Source organism: Lissotriton helveticus, chromosome 11 (genome assembly GCF_964261635.1).
Source record: "Lissotriton helveticus chromosome 11, aLisHel1.1, whole genome shotgun sequence".
In the NCBI taxonomy this organism is placed as follows: domain Eukaryota; kingdom Metazoa; phylum Chordata; class Amphibia; order Caudata; family Salamandridae; genus Lissotriton; species Lissotriton helveticus.
Window position 1 is genome coordinate 110288579 of NC_136072.1, and position 18103 is coordinate 110306681.

General features: G+C 42.4%; 1 protein-coding gene across 1 annotated transcript in view; it reads left to right on the top strand.

Annotated features, from left to right (window-relative positions):
- MFN1 (mitofusin 1) overlaps nt 1-18103 on the top strand; it is a 209148-nt gene that overhangs the window by 17918 nt on the left and 173127 nt on the right. The window contains exons 2-3 of the mRNA XM_078666485.1: nt 7980-8098; nt 9505-9640. Of these exons, the coding sequence (XP_078522611.1) occupies nt 7987-8098; nt 9505-9640 (248 nt within the window). The 5' untranslated portion in view covers nt 7980-7986. The remainder of the gene's footprint in view (nt 1-7979; nt 8099-9504; nt 9641-18103) is intronic.

Below are 18103 nucleotides of genomic sequence, written 5' to 3' on the forward strand. Positions count from 1 at the left end.
GTGGGTCTGTATTCTCTTAATGACTCCAGCAAATGACTGAATATAATTTAAAAAAAGGGAACACTTTGCAGGTAAAGATGTGCAAATTAATAATTGGCTGTTTTGAACAAGTGTTCCCAACAAAATAAGGTATAATTGTGGTGTCCTGCTTGTGCCAAACTATTGTGACGGGTTGGTATTTTAGATTACTTCCTTTGCCCAAGGATTGGCATCTCAAACATCCGGCATGTACACTTTCGGTCACCCTACTTGGCAAGGTGTTGGCAACCCTTTGGTGAAATATCTTAGCCCAGGTATGGTTATTGGCACCCAGAAGGAACAATTGGTAGAGAGCTCAGTGGTAGACCCTCCCCAATAAGGAAAGTTGTGGTGGAAAAATTAAAGTGAAAAGCATAGGGCGAAAAAGATACTGGTCTCAAAAGATTAATTCCAAGATGACATGGAAAGTGAGGCGATACATTTAAGAAAGAAACCAACATTTTGCCCCACGAAAATATGCTAGCCCTTCAGTACCCCTAATTATTGAGTAGAATTTCTTTGTTCAGTGTAAGTGACATTGCAGGTGTCATAAGTGAGACGTTGATATTATGTTATGTCCTCCAAGCTCTGTCCTAGTTCAGGCACCTTTACACCCTTGTTTCATACATTTCATTACAGGCTGCGTTCACTGCTTATTTGAGTCGGATCATCAGTAGTGTTGTTGTGGTGGGAATGCTTCTTTTTCATGTATATATTTGGTCCATTATGTTAGTGGTCTTTGGGTAAGGTGGTTGGAGTTCTTCCCGAATTCCGCCATATGTCAAGAATTGGTATGCATTGCTTAGCTTAAATTATTAGTCTGAGGTATTTGAGAATGCAGTATCTTGTTAGGGTCCACTGTAACCTCTTAACTAGTTTAACTGGTGCATTGTGTGATAAATAAAATAACACAATAGATAAAGAGAGAGCAGTCCAGAGGGAAACACTGAAGAGACAAGTGCACAAGAGAAGCATTTTCTGATCCTCATGGAGATCCTTGCTGCTAAAACAAATATCTAATGACATTTATTTCAATACGGGTACTATAGTGAAAGTAATGATGTGTATAAACAAGGGTAAACATAGCATGCCTAAGCACGTTTATTTAGTCTCTTGTATTGAAAACACTTGGAGGCAATATATGTAAGCTTTAATTATTTTTCAGAAGATAGGTATCCGCTCAAGCTGACATTAGCTGCAAAGGGATTAACATAGTACAAGTAGGTGAAATACCTGCAGGCAAGGAGGTGTTTCGGTAGAGAAACCTGGATAAGTGCGCTTCTCCTGGGTGATCATTGGTCCGTAGAGGGGAAATATATTGCAGGAATGGTGTGGTTTTCGGGGGTGCCTAAAGAAATCGGCGGCCTGAGACATTTCATACGTTGCTTTGCCTGGTGTATGGACTTGGATAATTCATGTTAGATGGATGTGCAAAGGTCCCTTCTGAAGCTGTGCCCCTAATTTTGCTACAGAACATGTCTGGTTGGTTCTGGCACAAAAGAGATAAGGAAGTCGATGCTTTTAAAATGAAACATTAAATGTGTGACAGAAACACTGGAACACACTACGTTTAATTCCACAGATGTATCTCGGAGAAAATCACAGGTTTTAAATCCTGGAACATGTATTGAATTCAAGGTAGCATCCTTACACTGAAAAAATAACTGTTGGTTGAAATTGCCAACTGGATCATTGGGGGGAGGGAGGGGGGTTGAAGCAGTACTTTGTGCCCTTTTAAAGTTCTATGTTCAGAAAGAAATAGATCATTAAAAATGTGTACATCTATATTAGTGACAGCGATTGTTATGGGACACTAGCTCTTATACTTTACAAGTTTTCGATTGTATTTCCGATCATTGCCATGTGTCGGAGTAGGACATTGAAGATATGTATACAGATAAGTGACCATTACAGATTATTTCTCCATATTGGTCCTACAATTGGGTAATTGACGTCAGAACATGGTCTTATAGGAGTAGGAAAGGGAAACATGTCTTTAAGGAAGATTGAACATGTGCACCCATGACGTTAGTTGCAGTGCATGCACACCTTTTTTGTGCACTGATTTGCTATAGCATTTGATTTGATTTGCAAATTTATATAGCTCACGATTGCCCTAAGGCGTGTAGGCGCTGCGCGGTAAGTTGCCAGACAAAAAAACAGAAGGCGAGAGGTTTAGTAAGAGAACAGCCAGGTTTTTAGTGCTTTTCTAAAGGAAAGCAACGTTGGGCTGTTTTTTTATATCAGTTGGGAGTGAGTTCCACAATTTCACTGTGCCCATCACAAAGCTTCTTCCTCCCAGCGTGCCTTGTTGAATCTGGGGGTTTGGAAGAGTTTGCTCTGCGCTGATGTTAGATTTCCAGCTGGAGAGTACCAGGTGAGGTGTTGTTTCAAGTACTGATGACCATGTCCGTGAAAAGCATTGAAAGCTAGACATAAGGATTTAAAGTCTACCCTTTTTTTTCACTGGGAGCCAGTGTAGCTTTCTTAATCCTTGGAAAGTAGACTGGAATTTCAGAATGTCCAACAGCAATCTAACGGCTGCGTTCTACACACGCTGCTGTTTTTGTAAACCCATATACAGGGTATTACCGTAATCAAGTCTAGCCAGGGCTAGAACTGTCACAAGTGTTTTCACTGACTTTGGTGGAATAAAAGACCAAACTTTCCTAATTCTCTTTAGTCAGGAAGACCGTAGATGAAACCTTATTAATCTGGTGTTGAAAGGTCAGGTTATCATTAAAGATGACGCCCAGATTCTTCACCTTCTTGACTGGACTGAAAAATCACCCAGGCTGCCTGGCCACCAAATACGCGACCAAAAGGATGTGTCGGAACCCAACAGGAGTACCTCCGTTTTTCCCCCCCGTACAGCTTTAGGCAGTTGGAGCTCATTGACTGATTCACACGGGACATGCAACGGTTAAAGCGGTCAGCTGTTTCCTCCAAATTACTGGAGATGGACACCACCAACTCAGTATCGACGCGTAGGACATCGCAGAGGAAACCAAACTGCCTAATTATATCTGCCAAGGGGGTCACATATATGTTGAATAGTGTGGGGCTCAATGAGGAGCCTTGAGGCGTGGGAGCATGAACTGCTCTGAGAAGGAAGTTCCGAGCTGAACATACTGAAACCTATTGTTCAAATAGGATTTAATCTGTTTGATGGCAGAATCCTTAATCCCAGCTTCTGTAAGCCTACTAATCAGGATATGATGATTTACGGTGTCACAAGCCGCCAATAAATCCAATAGTATCAGAGTGTCCTTGGCACCCGAATCTAGTGTTGCTCTGAGCTCCTCAGCTGCCATGACTAAGGCTGTTTACGTACTATGCCCTTTTCGGAAACCATATTGCGAGGGATCTAACAGATAATTGCTGATCCTATGTAGGCTGTTAATTGGATGTTTAGAATTTTTTCCAGGACTTTAGCAGGGAACGGTATCCTGGAGATTGGTCTGTAACTTCTAGTGTCACTGGGATCCAGATTAGTTTTTTTCAAGAGAGGTAGGATTGAGACTGTCTTCCAAGAATCAGGAAAGATACCCGTAATGATAATCTCCTTGAAAAGTATACTAAGTTGCTCACTGATGAGGTGAGGTGCCAACTGAAATATTTTTTGGGGGGTAAGAGTCTGAGGGTGCTCCTGCCTTTGATATTCTGACCACCTGGGATATCTGTTTAATGTTTGGTGGATTAAAGGACAACAAAAAATTATCGGAGGTGGAGAGTATATCGGCTGATGTATTGCTTATACCATCTGTGCCCTTGTCTATAAGGGAACTATAGACTGTCTCCACCTTATCCTCGAAGAACCGAGCGAGTCTGTGCAAAATTCCACACTGCTGTCCCCGTAGGTTGTTTCTGGTAATTTAACTAGCCTCTTTAAGGTTGCAAAGAGTGCTTTGCTAGAGTTACCAGCCTGCAGAATTCTCTCTGAAAAATACTCTTTTTCGTTATAATTTTCTTGTAATAAGTTAGTGTCTGTGCGTATAATATTTTATCTGCCGCACTGTACTGCCTTCTCCATCTTCTCTTTCTTTTGCAAGAAAGATCTGGGATGTGCTTTTGAGCACGGATAGTTGTTTCAGGCTACCAATGATGATGAGGAAAATGTAGCTACCTGGTATGATGACATTTGCTTTCAAGCAAAGAAAGTTCTCTGGAAATCACAAACAGTATAGAAATATAGGCGGGCGGGGTTCTTAAGTCAGTTGCAGTAAATACATTAACATATTAAGCAGCTGGCTATACAGAAGAAGCTGGAGTATAAAAATATGGATTAGTGACTAATATAAGAAATTCTGGAAAATACATTCCTATCAGTAGTGACTGCTCGTTGCTGATAGTACTGTAAGTAGCAAGACTGAGAGTTGTTTAATAAAACCCGAGAAAGTATGGGACGATTTACATAGAAATTGTAGTTTGGCCTGGCTTTATCGTCCCTAATTGATCATGTGTATTGACATTCTCTTCCATCAACTGGAGAAAGTGATATGGAGATTGTGTCCTTTGCAAGCTCCTGACCCTGACAGCATTTTGGGAAGACCTGTGGTGGTGGGTAGGCTTTATGACCCAGTTTTGGTCACATCTGCTCCACAGGCCAGGTATTCCTGAAATCCGAGTACAATTGGTCCCATTTTTATAAATGATGTATGTGAAGGTACATGTTCATGCAGGAACTTTCCTTGTTTGATAGTGCTGTTAAGGCATTCGCAAATTCATTGTTTTTAAGTCTTACAGAATGGGTGTATTCTGTAAAGCTAGTCCCATGTGAGCAAGCAAGGTTTAAAGAGGAGCACTTTTGACCCATAGGATCACCTAACTATGGTGGTAGATGAAACTCTGGGGATAGACTCTGGCCTGCTTCACTCGATAGTACACATTCACACAAACATTTAGAGTCCTTTCAAGAGCAAACTGGATGGTACTCTGCCATGTAAGGTGAAGGTGGGCATAGAGCTCATGCAGGGCATTACGCTGTGCCTTCTTTTATTTTGTTTGTGTTTGAGTGACTTAACATATTAGTCTAAAATACACAGCGTAACAAAAGAGGTAGGAGTACACTTATAAAATATACGAGCAATTATAAAATACCAACACAGTGAAATAATAAGAGGAGAAATACAATTAAAAGCAAAGTTTAGGATGTGCTATCTTACTTGAGGAAGATGAGAGAGAATATGTACAGGGTATACAAGATAGTTTCATTAGGGAGCTGTTTTCATCCTAGTAGCCAGTTTATGGGTAAGAAAGAGATATAACTGAAAGGGTGAGGTAGGGCTGACAGGAAGCAAAGGAGGGAGCTAGAATATGATGGCATGGAGATATCTGATTACAAATGAATGATCCTAGTTTATATTTTAAACCAAGATGGAATTAGGTGAAAGGGGAGGAGGATAGAATTCTAAAAAAATTGGCAGTTGCTGAGAGGGTTTGATGCTACCACAACACGCCGCATTCCACAACTTACGTTGCTCCATTTTGTCTTATTGAAGGACAGGTATTCTTGCAATGAATTGTCATCCAAATGGGTTGAGGAAGAGCCGGTGTGGATAGAGGAGTCCCAAAGCAGGAGTAAGATGAGATGATATGCTTAATAAAGTGAAGGAGGTAGGGTTTGTGTGGGGAAAAGGGTCAATGTGAAAAGACCACGAGGGACAAGGAGGACTAATTCCAAATATTACCCTGACACTAGAATACTTCAAGTATCCAGACATTCCGTGAGAGTTGAGAATGGAAAATGTTGGATTACAAGAGATGTAGCTAAAGTGAATGATGAGGGGCGGGAAGTCTAGGATGGTGGAAAAGTTTTCTCCCATTGATTGGGTCACCCACGAAGGAGGAAGATCATCATTTGATTGTTTAGATAGGACTGAGACAATTTCCCGTGGTGATGGGTCCTAACTAGGGATTGGAATTCCAAGTTCAGGTCAGGACAAAAGTGCTACTGAACACACAAGCGAAGTGGTTGAGCAGGATACTCTGGTGCTTCTGCCAGATTGAGCAATTCGGCCTAGTAAGCAGACAAGTGAAGTGATTGGGCAGGATTCACGGGTGCAGCTTCAAGTTACAAAAATTTCAACCACAATTTCCCCAGAAGAAAGTTCTCATGGAGTTGCTACCCAGTCTTTGCGACTCAGGAGAAATGTGGAAAAACCCAAGGATCTGAAGTATTATACTATGTAAATATTTTAGTTTTATTTATTGGTTGCCAGGTGAGGGACATATTCTTGGGGAGTGTTATTGGGGTTCTTATTTGTATTGCGTTATTATGTTTGTGTAAAAGGGGCGATGTGTTGTGGGGATTTATATTAAGCCAAGCCATATTATGGCATGATGTAATGGCATTATTGTTTTCATTCAAATATTAGTCATTCAGTGTGGTCATGGTGTTCCGAGCCCAAGAATCGCTCATAGTGTTCCATGCAAGACAGTTGAGCTAACCTAACCTGGAGCTGCTGCAAGCACACACCGGTGCTGGTTTCTTTATAGTTTGGAATGAGGTTCCTTTCTCACCTTATTCCTGCTGTCCAGCGTGATCCCTACCCAATGACATAACATAATGCAAAATTGATCTGTTGTCTAGAGAGCAGATGGATTTTAGTTAAGCAAGTGAGAAATGCATTCCCGTAGTCCGGTCTGAATAGGATTAGTGATTGAATGACTGTCTTGAATTAATGACCTGTCAGGAAAGGATTTAAATCTTTTATCAGCCTTAAATGGTAAGGACTATGTTTGGAAATATTATTGATATGAGTAGGAAAAAAATAAAAAATCTCAGATTTGGCAAATTTAATGAGAGCTGATGTGCAGTAAAGAGAATGAGTCATGCCCAAATTGTAGATGATCATCAAGGCAACAGTTTCTGTGCAATTCTTTGCCAGGAAAGGTGGTCCTGAGATAGGTCGCTAGTTGGCATTCTTGTTAAAGAATTCAGGGATCTAATGCTTCACTTGAAATCTCTTTTAACAGAGAAGAAAAACAGCTGTATCGCGAGCTTACATCGCCTGAATTTATTCAAAACTTAAAAGGACTGTTCGGCCACATCTAGCCATGGATTGAAAAAAACATCCCATGTTTAATTAATTAAAAACAGACTTTGACTTATAGTACCTAATAAAAATAAAACTGCTGCACATATATGATTAAAAATCAATAAAGATGCAAAGATCATTCCTAGATGAGCCTCATCGACAAAACCCCTGGGTTTTCTACTTCGAGAACGTCTCCTTTGAAGACTATGTGAAAGCCATGGCAAAGGCAGCTAGATTCTGCCCCCAAAGAACACAAAACCTCAAGCACAAAAAAAATTCTCCCAACAGTCTGTGCACGGACTGTTTTGGGGTATTACTGATATCTGGATTACTCCACCTATCTTATTCTTTGTTGTGTATCAGTTCGCCTTTTCTTTCCCCAGTTATAGCTTGTGTCAATTCCGTTTTGCTGCTTTTGTTATTGCAGTGTATTTTCCCCTTATATTTTAGCTTTTTTCACCACATTTTTAAGCTATCGTTTTCCAGGCTATATTTCACCTTAATCTGAGGATATATTCAGTTTTTTCACGTTTCCTTATCTACTGATTATAGTTTTAATAAAAAAAGTTCTTGCCCTGAAACCAGTTAGCATATCTGCAAAGATGCTTCTTTTACCTTACGCTTTTGATTCCGAGGTCTACTATTAAACTAATCTAAATTAATTTTTACCATTTTCCCAGAATTGCTTGTTTAAAAATACCCATTTATTAGCTACTTGGGTTCACTAAATAGGTCTGTGTTTATACAAGTGGTTGGAATTAACTATAGAAATATTACTGAAAAAGATTTGGGGGAGAAATAAATGACATTTACCAGATGCATAACACTGTATTTGAAGTGTGGTTGAGTGCTCACCCTGCCCCCAATGTTTGCAACCTGCCATATTCATGTCTGTACATATATGTTATGTTTACCCCACAGATAAGCTATGGATGAAAGTGCATCTCCACTGAAGCACTTTGTGCAGGCTAAAAAGACCATCACAGCGATTTTCGAAGAGTTGTTTCGCTATGTTGCAGAAGGGACAGATTTTGTGCATGGTAGGTATTATCTTAATCTGTTAGGTAATTAGATGGATAATTTAATTGGCCAACAGATCAAGCTAGCAGTCTGTCCTAGTGTTGGGCACACACAATGTTTTACTTGGCTTTCAAGATCTGGTGCTTATGTTTGAATTTGTTTCAGTACTGCATACATTTGTTGATTGATTTTAATTGCCACAAAATATGTGTGGCGCTTACTAATGTGTCCTAAATAGAAAATATGTATACATAATTCCATTAAAATACAAATTTTTTACACACGTGGGCTGTGTATTTGTACTAAGACTAATTTGGACTTAACACCCTGGGTCTTTTGCAGACCCATGACATTTTGGGTGCAGAAAAGATAGCACTTATGTAGAAATTGCAGACTTGTTGCTCTGCACACTGAACATGAAAATTCCAATGTAGGAATATCTCTGGGGATGGGGAAAGTGCAGCATGTGAAAGGTGAGGTGGTTTTTAAACTGCATGGCTGATCAGTCAAAAAATAATTTTAGGCTTAACTAGCTACAGTATGCCAAGGCTAACTGCATCTCTGTATATCTGAAAGGGCAATGCATGTCTCTTAAAAGAAGTTTGTGTAGCTGAAACAAAGCACATCTATAGACACAGCGACAGACCCAGCTGTGCAGTTATGGAGCATCTGCATCTTCCATTGAAAAGACATTTTTTATTTGCTTAAAAGTTTTGTCCCAGTGGACATATTTTCATGAGATGACCTTCTTTAGGGTAGGGGTGTGAAGGGTGGCTAGATGCATGAAAAATATAACGCACACCTGTGGAAAAAAAACTCCTGTTTTTGGCTTGCAGCACGAGTCGAAGCCAACTTGAGAGCTTGCCAATGGCCAATTTATACACTGGAGATTCAACCACTGTTTTGTCCCTGAATGTAGTCAAAGCTGACACACCGGTTTCTTATACTGTTAAAAAATAGAAAACAGAAGCAAAGCAAAGTCCTACAATAAGGACCTGCAATTCAGACCCTGTGCTCAACCCTCATTGCCTACAGCTGTGTGTATCTGGGGTCCAAAATGAATTACACCATAACAAAGCCTATGAAATTACCTTGAAAAAACGGATAAAGCTGACATGATTCTGGGTCAAATGCGTAAAACTGCTGTTATTTGCCATTTCCAGCTTTCAACGCACACAACATAACTCACATATTTGTCAATGGTACACACGGTTAACAGGAGAACAATATGATAAATAATGGTGTGAGTAAAGTAATGGTTTCATAACCACAACTGGCGAATTTTGGGGGTTTTATGTGTTTGAGCTAGAACCATAACGCAGTTTTCAACAGTTTTTTCCTGTTGAAATGTGTACGTGTCTTATCTAGAATTCAGTTTTTTCAACATATTTAGCCATTCTTCCTTTTTATTTTTGTTCACCAATAGCAACATTTAAGAATGTGGAATTAGAACACATAGTGACTGAGGATGAGCTGTCTGAAATCCAAACGTATAAGAACAAATTGGCTGGCATTGGCGAGATCCTCTCTCGAAGGCATATGAAAGTGGCAGTTTTTGGAAGGTAAGCTGAAACAACAGCGAATGGCCAACAGTGGATGCAAAACCACATGAACTTTGTTTCACGATTCAAAAATTACGCTGTTTTCTTTGTTTATTTCCCTCATAGGTCAAACGTGGGTCTTATGAATTTGAAACTATAATTATAAACCCAGATGTATAGCTCATAGCGAGTTCCCTAGGAGGGAGTGGGGAGGTGGAGGTATTTGACAGAAGTGCATAAAAATGAGAATGGTGTTCCGAAAAGTGTTTTATTGAGAAGTGATGTCACGCTGGCGAGAGGGTTCTTGCCAGTAGGAAAAACTAGGGGATACCGTAGTCTATTAAAAGATTAAAGGGATGAATGAAAGAAAGGAGCATCAGTCATGACTCTTAAGAGGCTAAAGATGCAGATAGGAGAGAAGTAGTTGCCAAGTAGAGAGCGCTAGTGGTGACCTAGCGAAAGAGAGCCTAGGGTGTATTAAAACATCAAACTGTAAACACGCGTGCACACCAATCATGGACATATAGCAGCATTATAATGGGAACCACAAATTAGCTTAAAGTAGCAGATGATGTACTGTATGCCATTCCATATCGACACCCCCGATTTTTTGCCCTTCATTCTTATGTGCTAGCAGAGAATGTGGTTTCACTCAAAGTATCATCAGGTGTTGTGCTGCACCTGAGAGAAATAGTCCAGACGCTTAATTTTCTGCGCCAACTTTGACTACACCTACGTTTGCAGCATACAGACTTCTACTCCTGTCATTGGTAGTTGATGCACCATCATCCAGACTGACAGGCCAGAGGTGCTGCTTTCTGAACTCCCCAGCCCTCGTCATGCCTACATTAAAGTGGCATGTGTTCACAATCCATGCACTCCACTGCATATTTGCAGCAGTAAATACTTTTTTCAATTTTCCTTCCCTCCCCACCAATTCAAATACGTTAGGAACGTGGTTCCACTTTAGACAGAAGCTTGTAATAAATACATTCAACTGTCCTGATGCACTTCAAGGACTGAGATCCTCCTACTTTGTTCTACGATCTCTGGATCGCGTCCCCCTCACTGGAACTTGTTGCCTAAAGATATTCTAACCACGAAATCCCACTTCTCCTTCAGATCTCAACTAAAACCCCACCTGTTCAAACTTTACTTCAGAAACCCCTGTTCTTACAAGATTATCTGATGCCCTCTTTTGAAAACTGTATGAAATATTATTTTGCTTCACTTTATCCTATTCTCCGCTTTCATCTAAATTTTCCCTCATTCACACCATTTTACCCTTCCCCTTCTTACTCAGTCTCTTTGAAACTTTCGCTACCCCACCTTCTGTACCCACCCTTATTTACCTAATTTCCTTTCTTCTCTCCTGATTCAGTACCACAGGGGTAACATCTTTTCATCTATTGAAACTTGGCCCGTTCTATGCAAGACTTTGTCGCCTTTATTGTTTTACATGTAAAGTGCATCTGCACCTTGGGCAACTGCGCTCTATAGAAATATTCTAAATAATGAAATTAATACTCTTATTGTTAATTGCATAAGAGTAGCACTAATTACATCTCAAGCTCTTTTGTATCTTCAATCTTGGAACATTCTGAAGAGGTAAGTTTAACTTTAAACAAGTAGCTGTAGGTCTTCTATAGTATTCAACCTCAATTCGGTAGTTTTAATGACTCACCAGTCTTTTTAACCTTAATTAATTTTGGATTTGTATTCTGGTAATTAACTCTTTACTAATTAAAATCTCGACATGGCTACTTATAGTTGTAAGACAAAATGTTTTTAAACCTCCAAACAATATTTTGTAGCGTGTGGACTTTCAGGTGGAGGTGCAGCCATGCCTAAAAATCCTTTCTAGGTTTGATAAGACTCTGCCTGCATTGTGACCTGTGTGTGCTGGCTGTAATATGTGGCTCATCTGTTTCATCAGTGTCTAGTTAACATTCCTTTTGTGTAGATGCTGCTGTGACGTAACTTGGAAATTCTTTCATACTCTTTGCAGCAGTTTTAGCTGGGCTATTGTTTGTAGTTGGTGCCCCCAAGTTTGTGAGTGAAAGGGCATTAGTAAACGGCTGTTTATTTTCGGGGTCCCTTTATGGGTTCTCTTCCCGTGCCTTCTGTATCCTGGGGAAGAGATGGTACAACCCACTTTCAACCGGTTATGATTGACGATGTTGTGTTGCAGAAGAATACCTTAACTTATCACTTTACCATCGGGCATACATTTCGTAAATTTGTAAATAACCGGCCTACATTGTTGTTCAAGTGATGACTTTCATGGTGTCTCTTGAGGGAGGGATTCTGGGTCTTCCTAGCCTCTAACATTAAAGCAGCAGTGCTTTAGTTTCCTTGCTGGGGCTTCTGCCTTTTCATTTATCAATACAAGTATTACGCTTTTTAAAGTTTCGTTTGGGAAATCTATTGTTTTAATATAAACTTAATAGGGACTCTCTTTCCTGGCTTCTCATTGGTTCCTGTGCGTGCCACTTACCTTTTCTCCATATCTATTGGCTGTAGCTGTTACTTTAGCGTGTGGTTACAGCATTTGCTGTTTGTAGCCAGTGGTAATGAAAGCACCATAGAGCAGCTACTTTTGCATATCACACGTGCTTACACTTTGCCTTGCCATGGGTGATGCTGGGCTTTCATTTTCTCAACTTACAGTTTCAATGTGTGCAGTAATGGGGCCACCCTGTGTCTATGGGCATATATTAATTTGGCAAGTCTGACACGTTTCCATTTGCCAATGCTTGTTAAGAAATCCACTCAACCCTGAAATACATTCCAAAGTGTTCTGAATATGATGAGGTTACACAGGATGAAAATGAAGATAATGGGTAAATAGTGTTTACTTATTCCTATTTTCACAATTCCAGACGTGGAGAAGTAGTAAAAAATATATTGCTCAGCTTCGTAAACAGTTGTAACAGTTTATAGTCTGGCTGTAGCATCTGCTTACTGCAGTTGCCATTTTGTGCGACTAGGCCGAGGAGTCCTAAGCACTTGAAGAACCAATTTGAAACCGGTATGTACATTTAAAAGCATCTCTTAAGCGTATTTGGCACATCACTGAAAAATGATGCGGTTTAGCATTTGCAGTTTCACATGAAGCCTGATCTAGAAGGGGTAATAAATACATTGTTATTTGGCGCCTTCCTGTTCTTGCTGATGGCAGGGATGTGCTTTATGGTAGGGTAATGAGTGGGCTAAGCTCTTACTGCGTATCTCATAAGTGTATGTGTTTGTGTGTGTGTATATATATATATATATATATATATATATATATATATATATATATATATTACCTACTGGCGGTCGCCAGTAGGTATATATAGTTAGGATTTTTTCTCTATGGGATTTTTGAAAATTCTATGTCTAATAACTTTGGCGTTTGTGGACGGAATTGGCTGAAATTTTCAGGAAAATGGAACATTTTGTTTCTGAGCAGCCCCTGAAAATTTGGGGGGTTTCGTCAAGGGGGGGCCGAGAAAAAAGGGGGGTCCCAAAACGTGTTTTTCCCATGTTAATTTCCATAGGGCGGTTGGCCTCACTTTTAGCTCGAACGGCTGAATGGATTTGCACGAAACTTGGCAAAATTGTAGGGACTGGTAGCCCGATGTGCCTTTGCTAAGGCTCAATATATGTGCTCCAGTGGATTTTGAGAAATTAACGTTCAAAAAAATATATATATCTGTAACAGCGCTCCGGGTAGCGCTCCGGTTCGCGTACTTGACGCGTAACGGAACTTCGCGAAGCGAAGCTGATTGGCTCTCCGGTGTCTGTCAACATTCTAAACAGTCCGGAGCGGCCGCCATCTTGTCTCTCGGTAGGATCGAGAGACAAGAGGAGGCCAAAACAAAGGGGGAAATGACCATAAGGGGGCATAGTAGATCCTCCCTGACCCCCTAGGTTTGATGTGGAGGCTTTAAAAGGGCCCCGCGGGGCAAAAAAAAAAATATATATATATATATATTTTCCGGACGCCATCTTGTCTCTCGGTAGGATCGAGAGACAAGAGGAGGCCAAAAAAAAGGGGCAAATGACCATAAGGGGGCATAGTAGATCCTCCCTGACCCCCTAGGTTTGATGTGGAGGCTTTAAAAGGGCCCCGCGGGGCAAAAAAATAAAATACATTTTTTTCGGACGCCATCTTGTCTCTCGGTAGGATCGAGAGACAAGAGGAGGCCAAAACAAAGGGGGAAATGACCATAAGGGGGCATAGTAGATCTTCCCTGACCCCCTAGGTTTGATGTGGAGGCTTTAAAAGGGCCCCGCGGGGCAAAAAAAAAAAAAATCGTTTTTTTTACGTGGGGAGCGCCCGGTACGCTTTTGTGCAATGGGCGGTGGTAATCTAAATGATGAGGGGGGGGGGGCAGCGTTCAAAGCACATCAGCGTGCATAAACACGAAAATGTTTTTATCTACCATGTACTTGACTTATCTCTCTGAGATGCATTCCCTTGTGTCTCGGCAATGGTAGTCTGTTCATTACATAGATCGCTCGAGGGCGGTAGTACAGACCGCGCGTAGGAAAGGGTAAAAAGCCAGGGGTATAGGAGTATGTAACAAGCGAGCCATTTAATTGAAAAAACTAAACGTGACAAACGGTTGCAGGATCAGTGAAGGTTGATTTTATAATTGAAAGTATAACAGGATCAGTTACAATAAAATCGTCCATACGCACACCATGGGCGAGTATCATGGGTAACATTACTTCGAAGCTTTAATAATACAATAATCAATAATGAAAAATCGACATCAATAGGGTTGTCCGTATGCTCAGTAAGTACCTTTCCCCGCACGCCATGTGCACAAAGACCGCATATATCCCCCATAACGTCAAGGCTAAGTAACTAGAACGTCATAAGGAGTTGCAAGTTGCTCCCATACTGGCGCCATTTTGGTCCAGGCCAGGCAGGTCCAGAGTATAGTTCAATGTCTCCAATAAGTAGCGGCAGGACCAGAATCCCTTTCGGCAGTTCAAAAAGTTCGTTAGCGCCAACAGAAAGAACAGGCAGCATGAACCATGACTCAAAGGCGAGGGAGGCAAATTCTTCCCTACCGGGTCACGCTGAGGTCCCACCGGAGCTGATCTCGTTGACAGTCTACAGTGTCTCTTAGTAATTCGGACAAAAACTGGCGCCAGCATGAGAGCACTACCATCCTGTGACAATGTTGTGGCCACTTCCGGAGAGCGGGACAGCAGGCGTATCCCTCCGCCGATGCACTGAATCAGCCTCCCTCACGGCACCAGATGTGGATAAGGTGGCGGACACCCGTGGCAGCGGTATATCCATGGGGGATAGTCGAGCAACAGTGGCGGTTGCCCCCATCGGAAGCCCCCATCGGAGCGGGTGAGACTCAGCTGGCCGAGCAAGGCACTGTGCCGCAAGAGGGGACGCAACTGAGCTGGCCGAGTGAAGCGCTGGGGTGCAGCTGAGGAACCTCCACCTGGGGAGGTGGGGGAGGCTCGTTCGCGCCGCCTCTCCCTCCCAGTGCATCCTACGCCGTCTCCTGGCGCAGGTATATGTGATGGTCGGACCAGGCAATAAGAGGGGGGGGGGTCATCAGGAAGGCATTCACCCCCCCCCCCCCAAAAAAGCTTCAATTAAGTTGAATGGCTGCAAGAGCCCCGATTACACCAGCAGCCCTGTTAATATGACGATCTTGGGAAAAGTTCCTCTGTTGGATTGCAATGGCTGCAGTGATGGTCTTGGGAAACTGCTTCTGAAAACTCTAAAGGCCACGAAAGCTTGCTATGCCGTTCCTTTGGAAATGCGGTGCTGGGTGATGGAAGTTATTGAAGAGTTGGCAGTGGTGTTTTTTGTGGATTTTGGACGCTCTGCCACAGTCCGTTCGAGTTCCAGGGTAGACCAGAGTCGTTCTAGTGGACCAGGCCCAAATCCGGGGAGTCGGCCGCCATTTTGAGCGTTCCGCAGCAACAGCCGCTCTTCACCCCGGACACCGGAGCGGGTCCCCGGCCATCCAACCGAGTGGAACGCCAATGGCAGTCATGGTGCAGCTGACCGGGGAGTGAAACGCTAAGGCTCGCCCTGCTGCAGCTGACCGCGGGGACAGGCCTTTGCGCGTGGTGTCGCCCCCGGACTATTTGCACAACGGTCCTCCACCCCTAGGCCGCCACCTATGCTACCTCGACAGGAACAGCGTCATGCATTTGGTTCGATGTTGCAGCAGGCTGCTATGTAAATAGTTATTTAATAAAAAGTTTTACCGTGTTACTTTGCTGGTGTGTTGTATATATTTATAATATTTGCATAGGGTTTGTCGTTATTTTGGGTGGGGTGGGTGGCGGAGCCGAGCTAACTTCTCTTATTTAGTCAGCACATAAATTTACTTACTGGTGCGCATTATTTTGGGTGTACATTTGGGATATCGGTTGGGGTCGGGTTCGTCGTACTGAAATAACACTTCAAGTTTCTGGTGTAGGCTACTCTCCCATTCACTAGCTCCAGAGAGAGTCGTTCCTAAGTAAGGAAAGTGCTATATTTTTTTTCGTCCTTCACATGCGGATACCATGTTCGGGCTTATTTTTCTCATTCCATTAACCGTTCGATCACCGCCTCAGTCATACAAAAAGCATTTTTTTATTGACCCAGTCGTGCGCCACACATACTCATTCAAACCGTACAAATCAGGGCCCATGCGCACATTCATACCATACAATCTTTCACGCTCCCAGTGATGGTCTGCACTCCATGCAATATCTCATAGCGCTTGTCTATGTCTTTCCCTACATGGAGCACGGTGCGGTCCATGTCCACTCCATTCTTCAGTCAGAACTCCGATGTAACCTACAGAGGAGAAAAGAAAGGGGGGGGATACAGCATTCAGAGCATGTCAGCGCGCGCAAACACGAAAAGGGTTCTACTTATGTATCAGACTAGCTGCAGGAACGTGTGATACAACAGATCTTGGCTATCCCTTTCGCATTATTTTTCTGTGTAACATATCCTCCCCTTCTTATGATGCAAAAAAATGTTTCATTTTGTTTGTCTCTAAATTAGAGTTCCCTCTTCGTGTATTTGTTTCTCAATTAGTCGTATTTTATGGGACAAAATACCACACCTTACATTCGGCAGATACCTTAAGCTACGGTCGACCATTTTCTAATCATTCTGGAAAAAGGGCAGGTGTGACGGATACAAATTTCAATCAATCCAAAATTCAGGCAAAGGGTCTGCATTATCTGTTTTCTATTGTTTGGGAATAACAGCCACTATTCAAAAACCCAACAACCTAGACGATTGTTATGACGCTGATTCCATACTTCCTTCGAAAATTGTTTATTGCAAAAATGTCAGTATACAAATACGGGCCTACAACCACGTGGGCCGGCCACGGAGCAAACTGGAATCGTATATGATGAGGGGACATTTACACTGTAGAAAAACGTAACGGGCGGGCAATTAGGTTGCAGGAATTAAGGTGTCTAACAGTTGCGGAATCGGTGGACGTTAATTTTATAATCAAAGTACGACAGGACCAGTTACAATGAAATTATCTAGATATACATTTCCGGGCAAGTACCATGAGTAACGTTAATTCGAATTTTTAATAGTACAGTAATCAATAATACATCAGAACTTAATATCAATATGGATGTCCAAATGTTCAATCAGTACCCGTCCCCGCCCGCCATGTGCTCCAAAACTGCATACATATCTCGTGATATCAAGGCTGAGCAACCAGTACACATCAAGGAGTTGCCAACATGTGGGATACATATTATCCAAATAGAAGCAGTTACCTCGAGAATGTTTGTCTGTATGAGGTTCTACAAAATTACATATTCAAGAGGAACATCAAAGAAGATATTGATAAAGGAGTGTATGCTGTAATTGGAAGTGAGGGATGTCTGGTCATTTTGGGGAGGCCGGGCAGGTCCAGAATATAGTCAAAATGTCTCCACCAAGCAGCGGTCGGACCAGAACCCCTTTGAGTAGTCCAAAAAGTTCAGTTAAATGACAATAGAAGGGACAGGCAACAAGAACCATCAGTCAAAGAGGGGAGGGCAAGTTCTTCCCTACCGGGTCACGTTGGGGCTCCACCGGAACTGATTGAATTGGTAGTCTACAGTGTTTCTGGATGTTTCAGACTGAAGCTGGCGTCAGCATGAGAGCACCACCATTCCGTGGCTACGTCGTGAGCAATCATGGCAGTCACTCCTCACCGGAAGCCTGTGGGAGTCGGGGGCCCCGGTGACTCTTGTAGAATCTTCAAGGCTGAGGGGACGCTTTCGGGAATGGGGCCCATGCCCTAGCAGTCAAGCGTCCGAGTTCCAGGGTTGCCCAGAGCCATCCTTGCAGGCCAGGCCCAAGTCTGTGGAGGCGACCGCCATTTCGTGAGCTCCGTGGCAGCCGCCTGTCGCTGTTCCGCAAGAGTGGGTGCAATTCAGCCGGATGGCGGGTGAAACGCTGTAGCCGCAAGAGTAGGCGAAACTCAACCGGCTGAGTGAGGC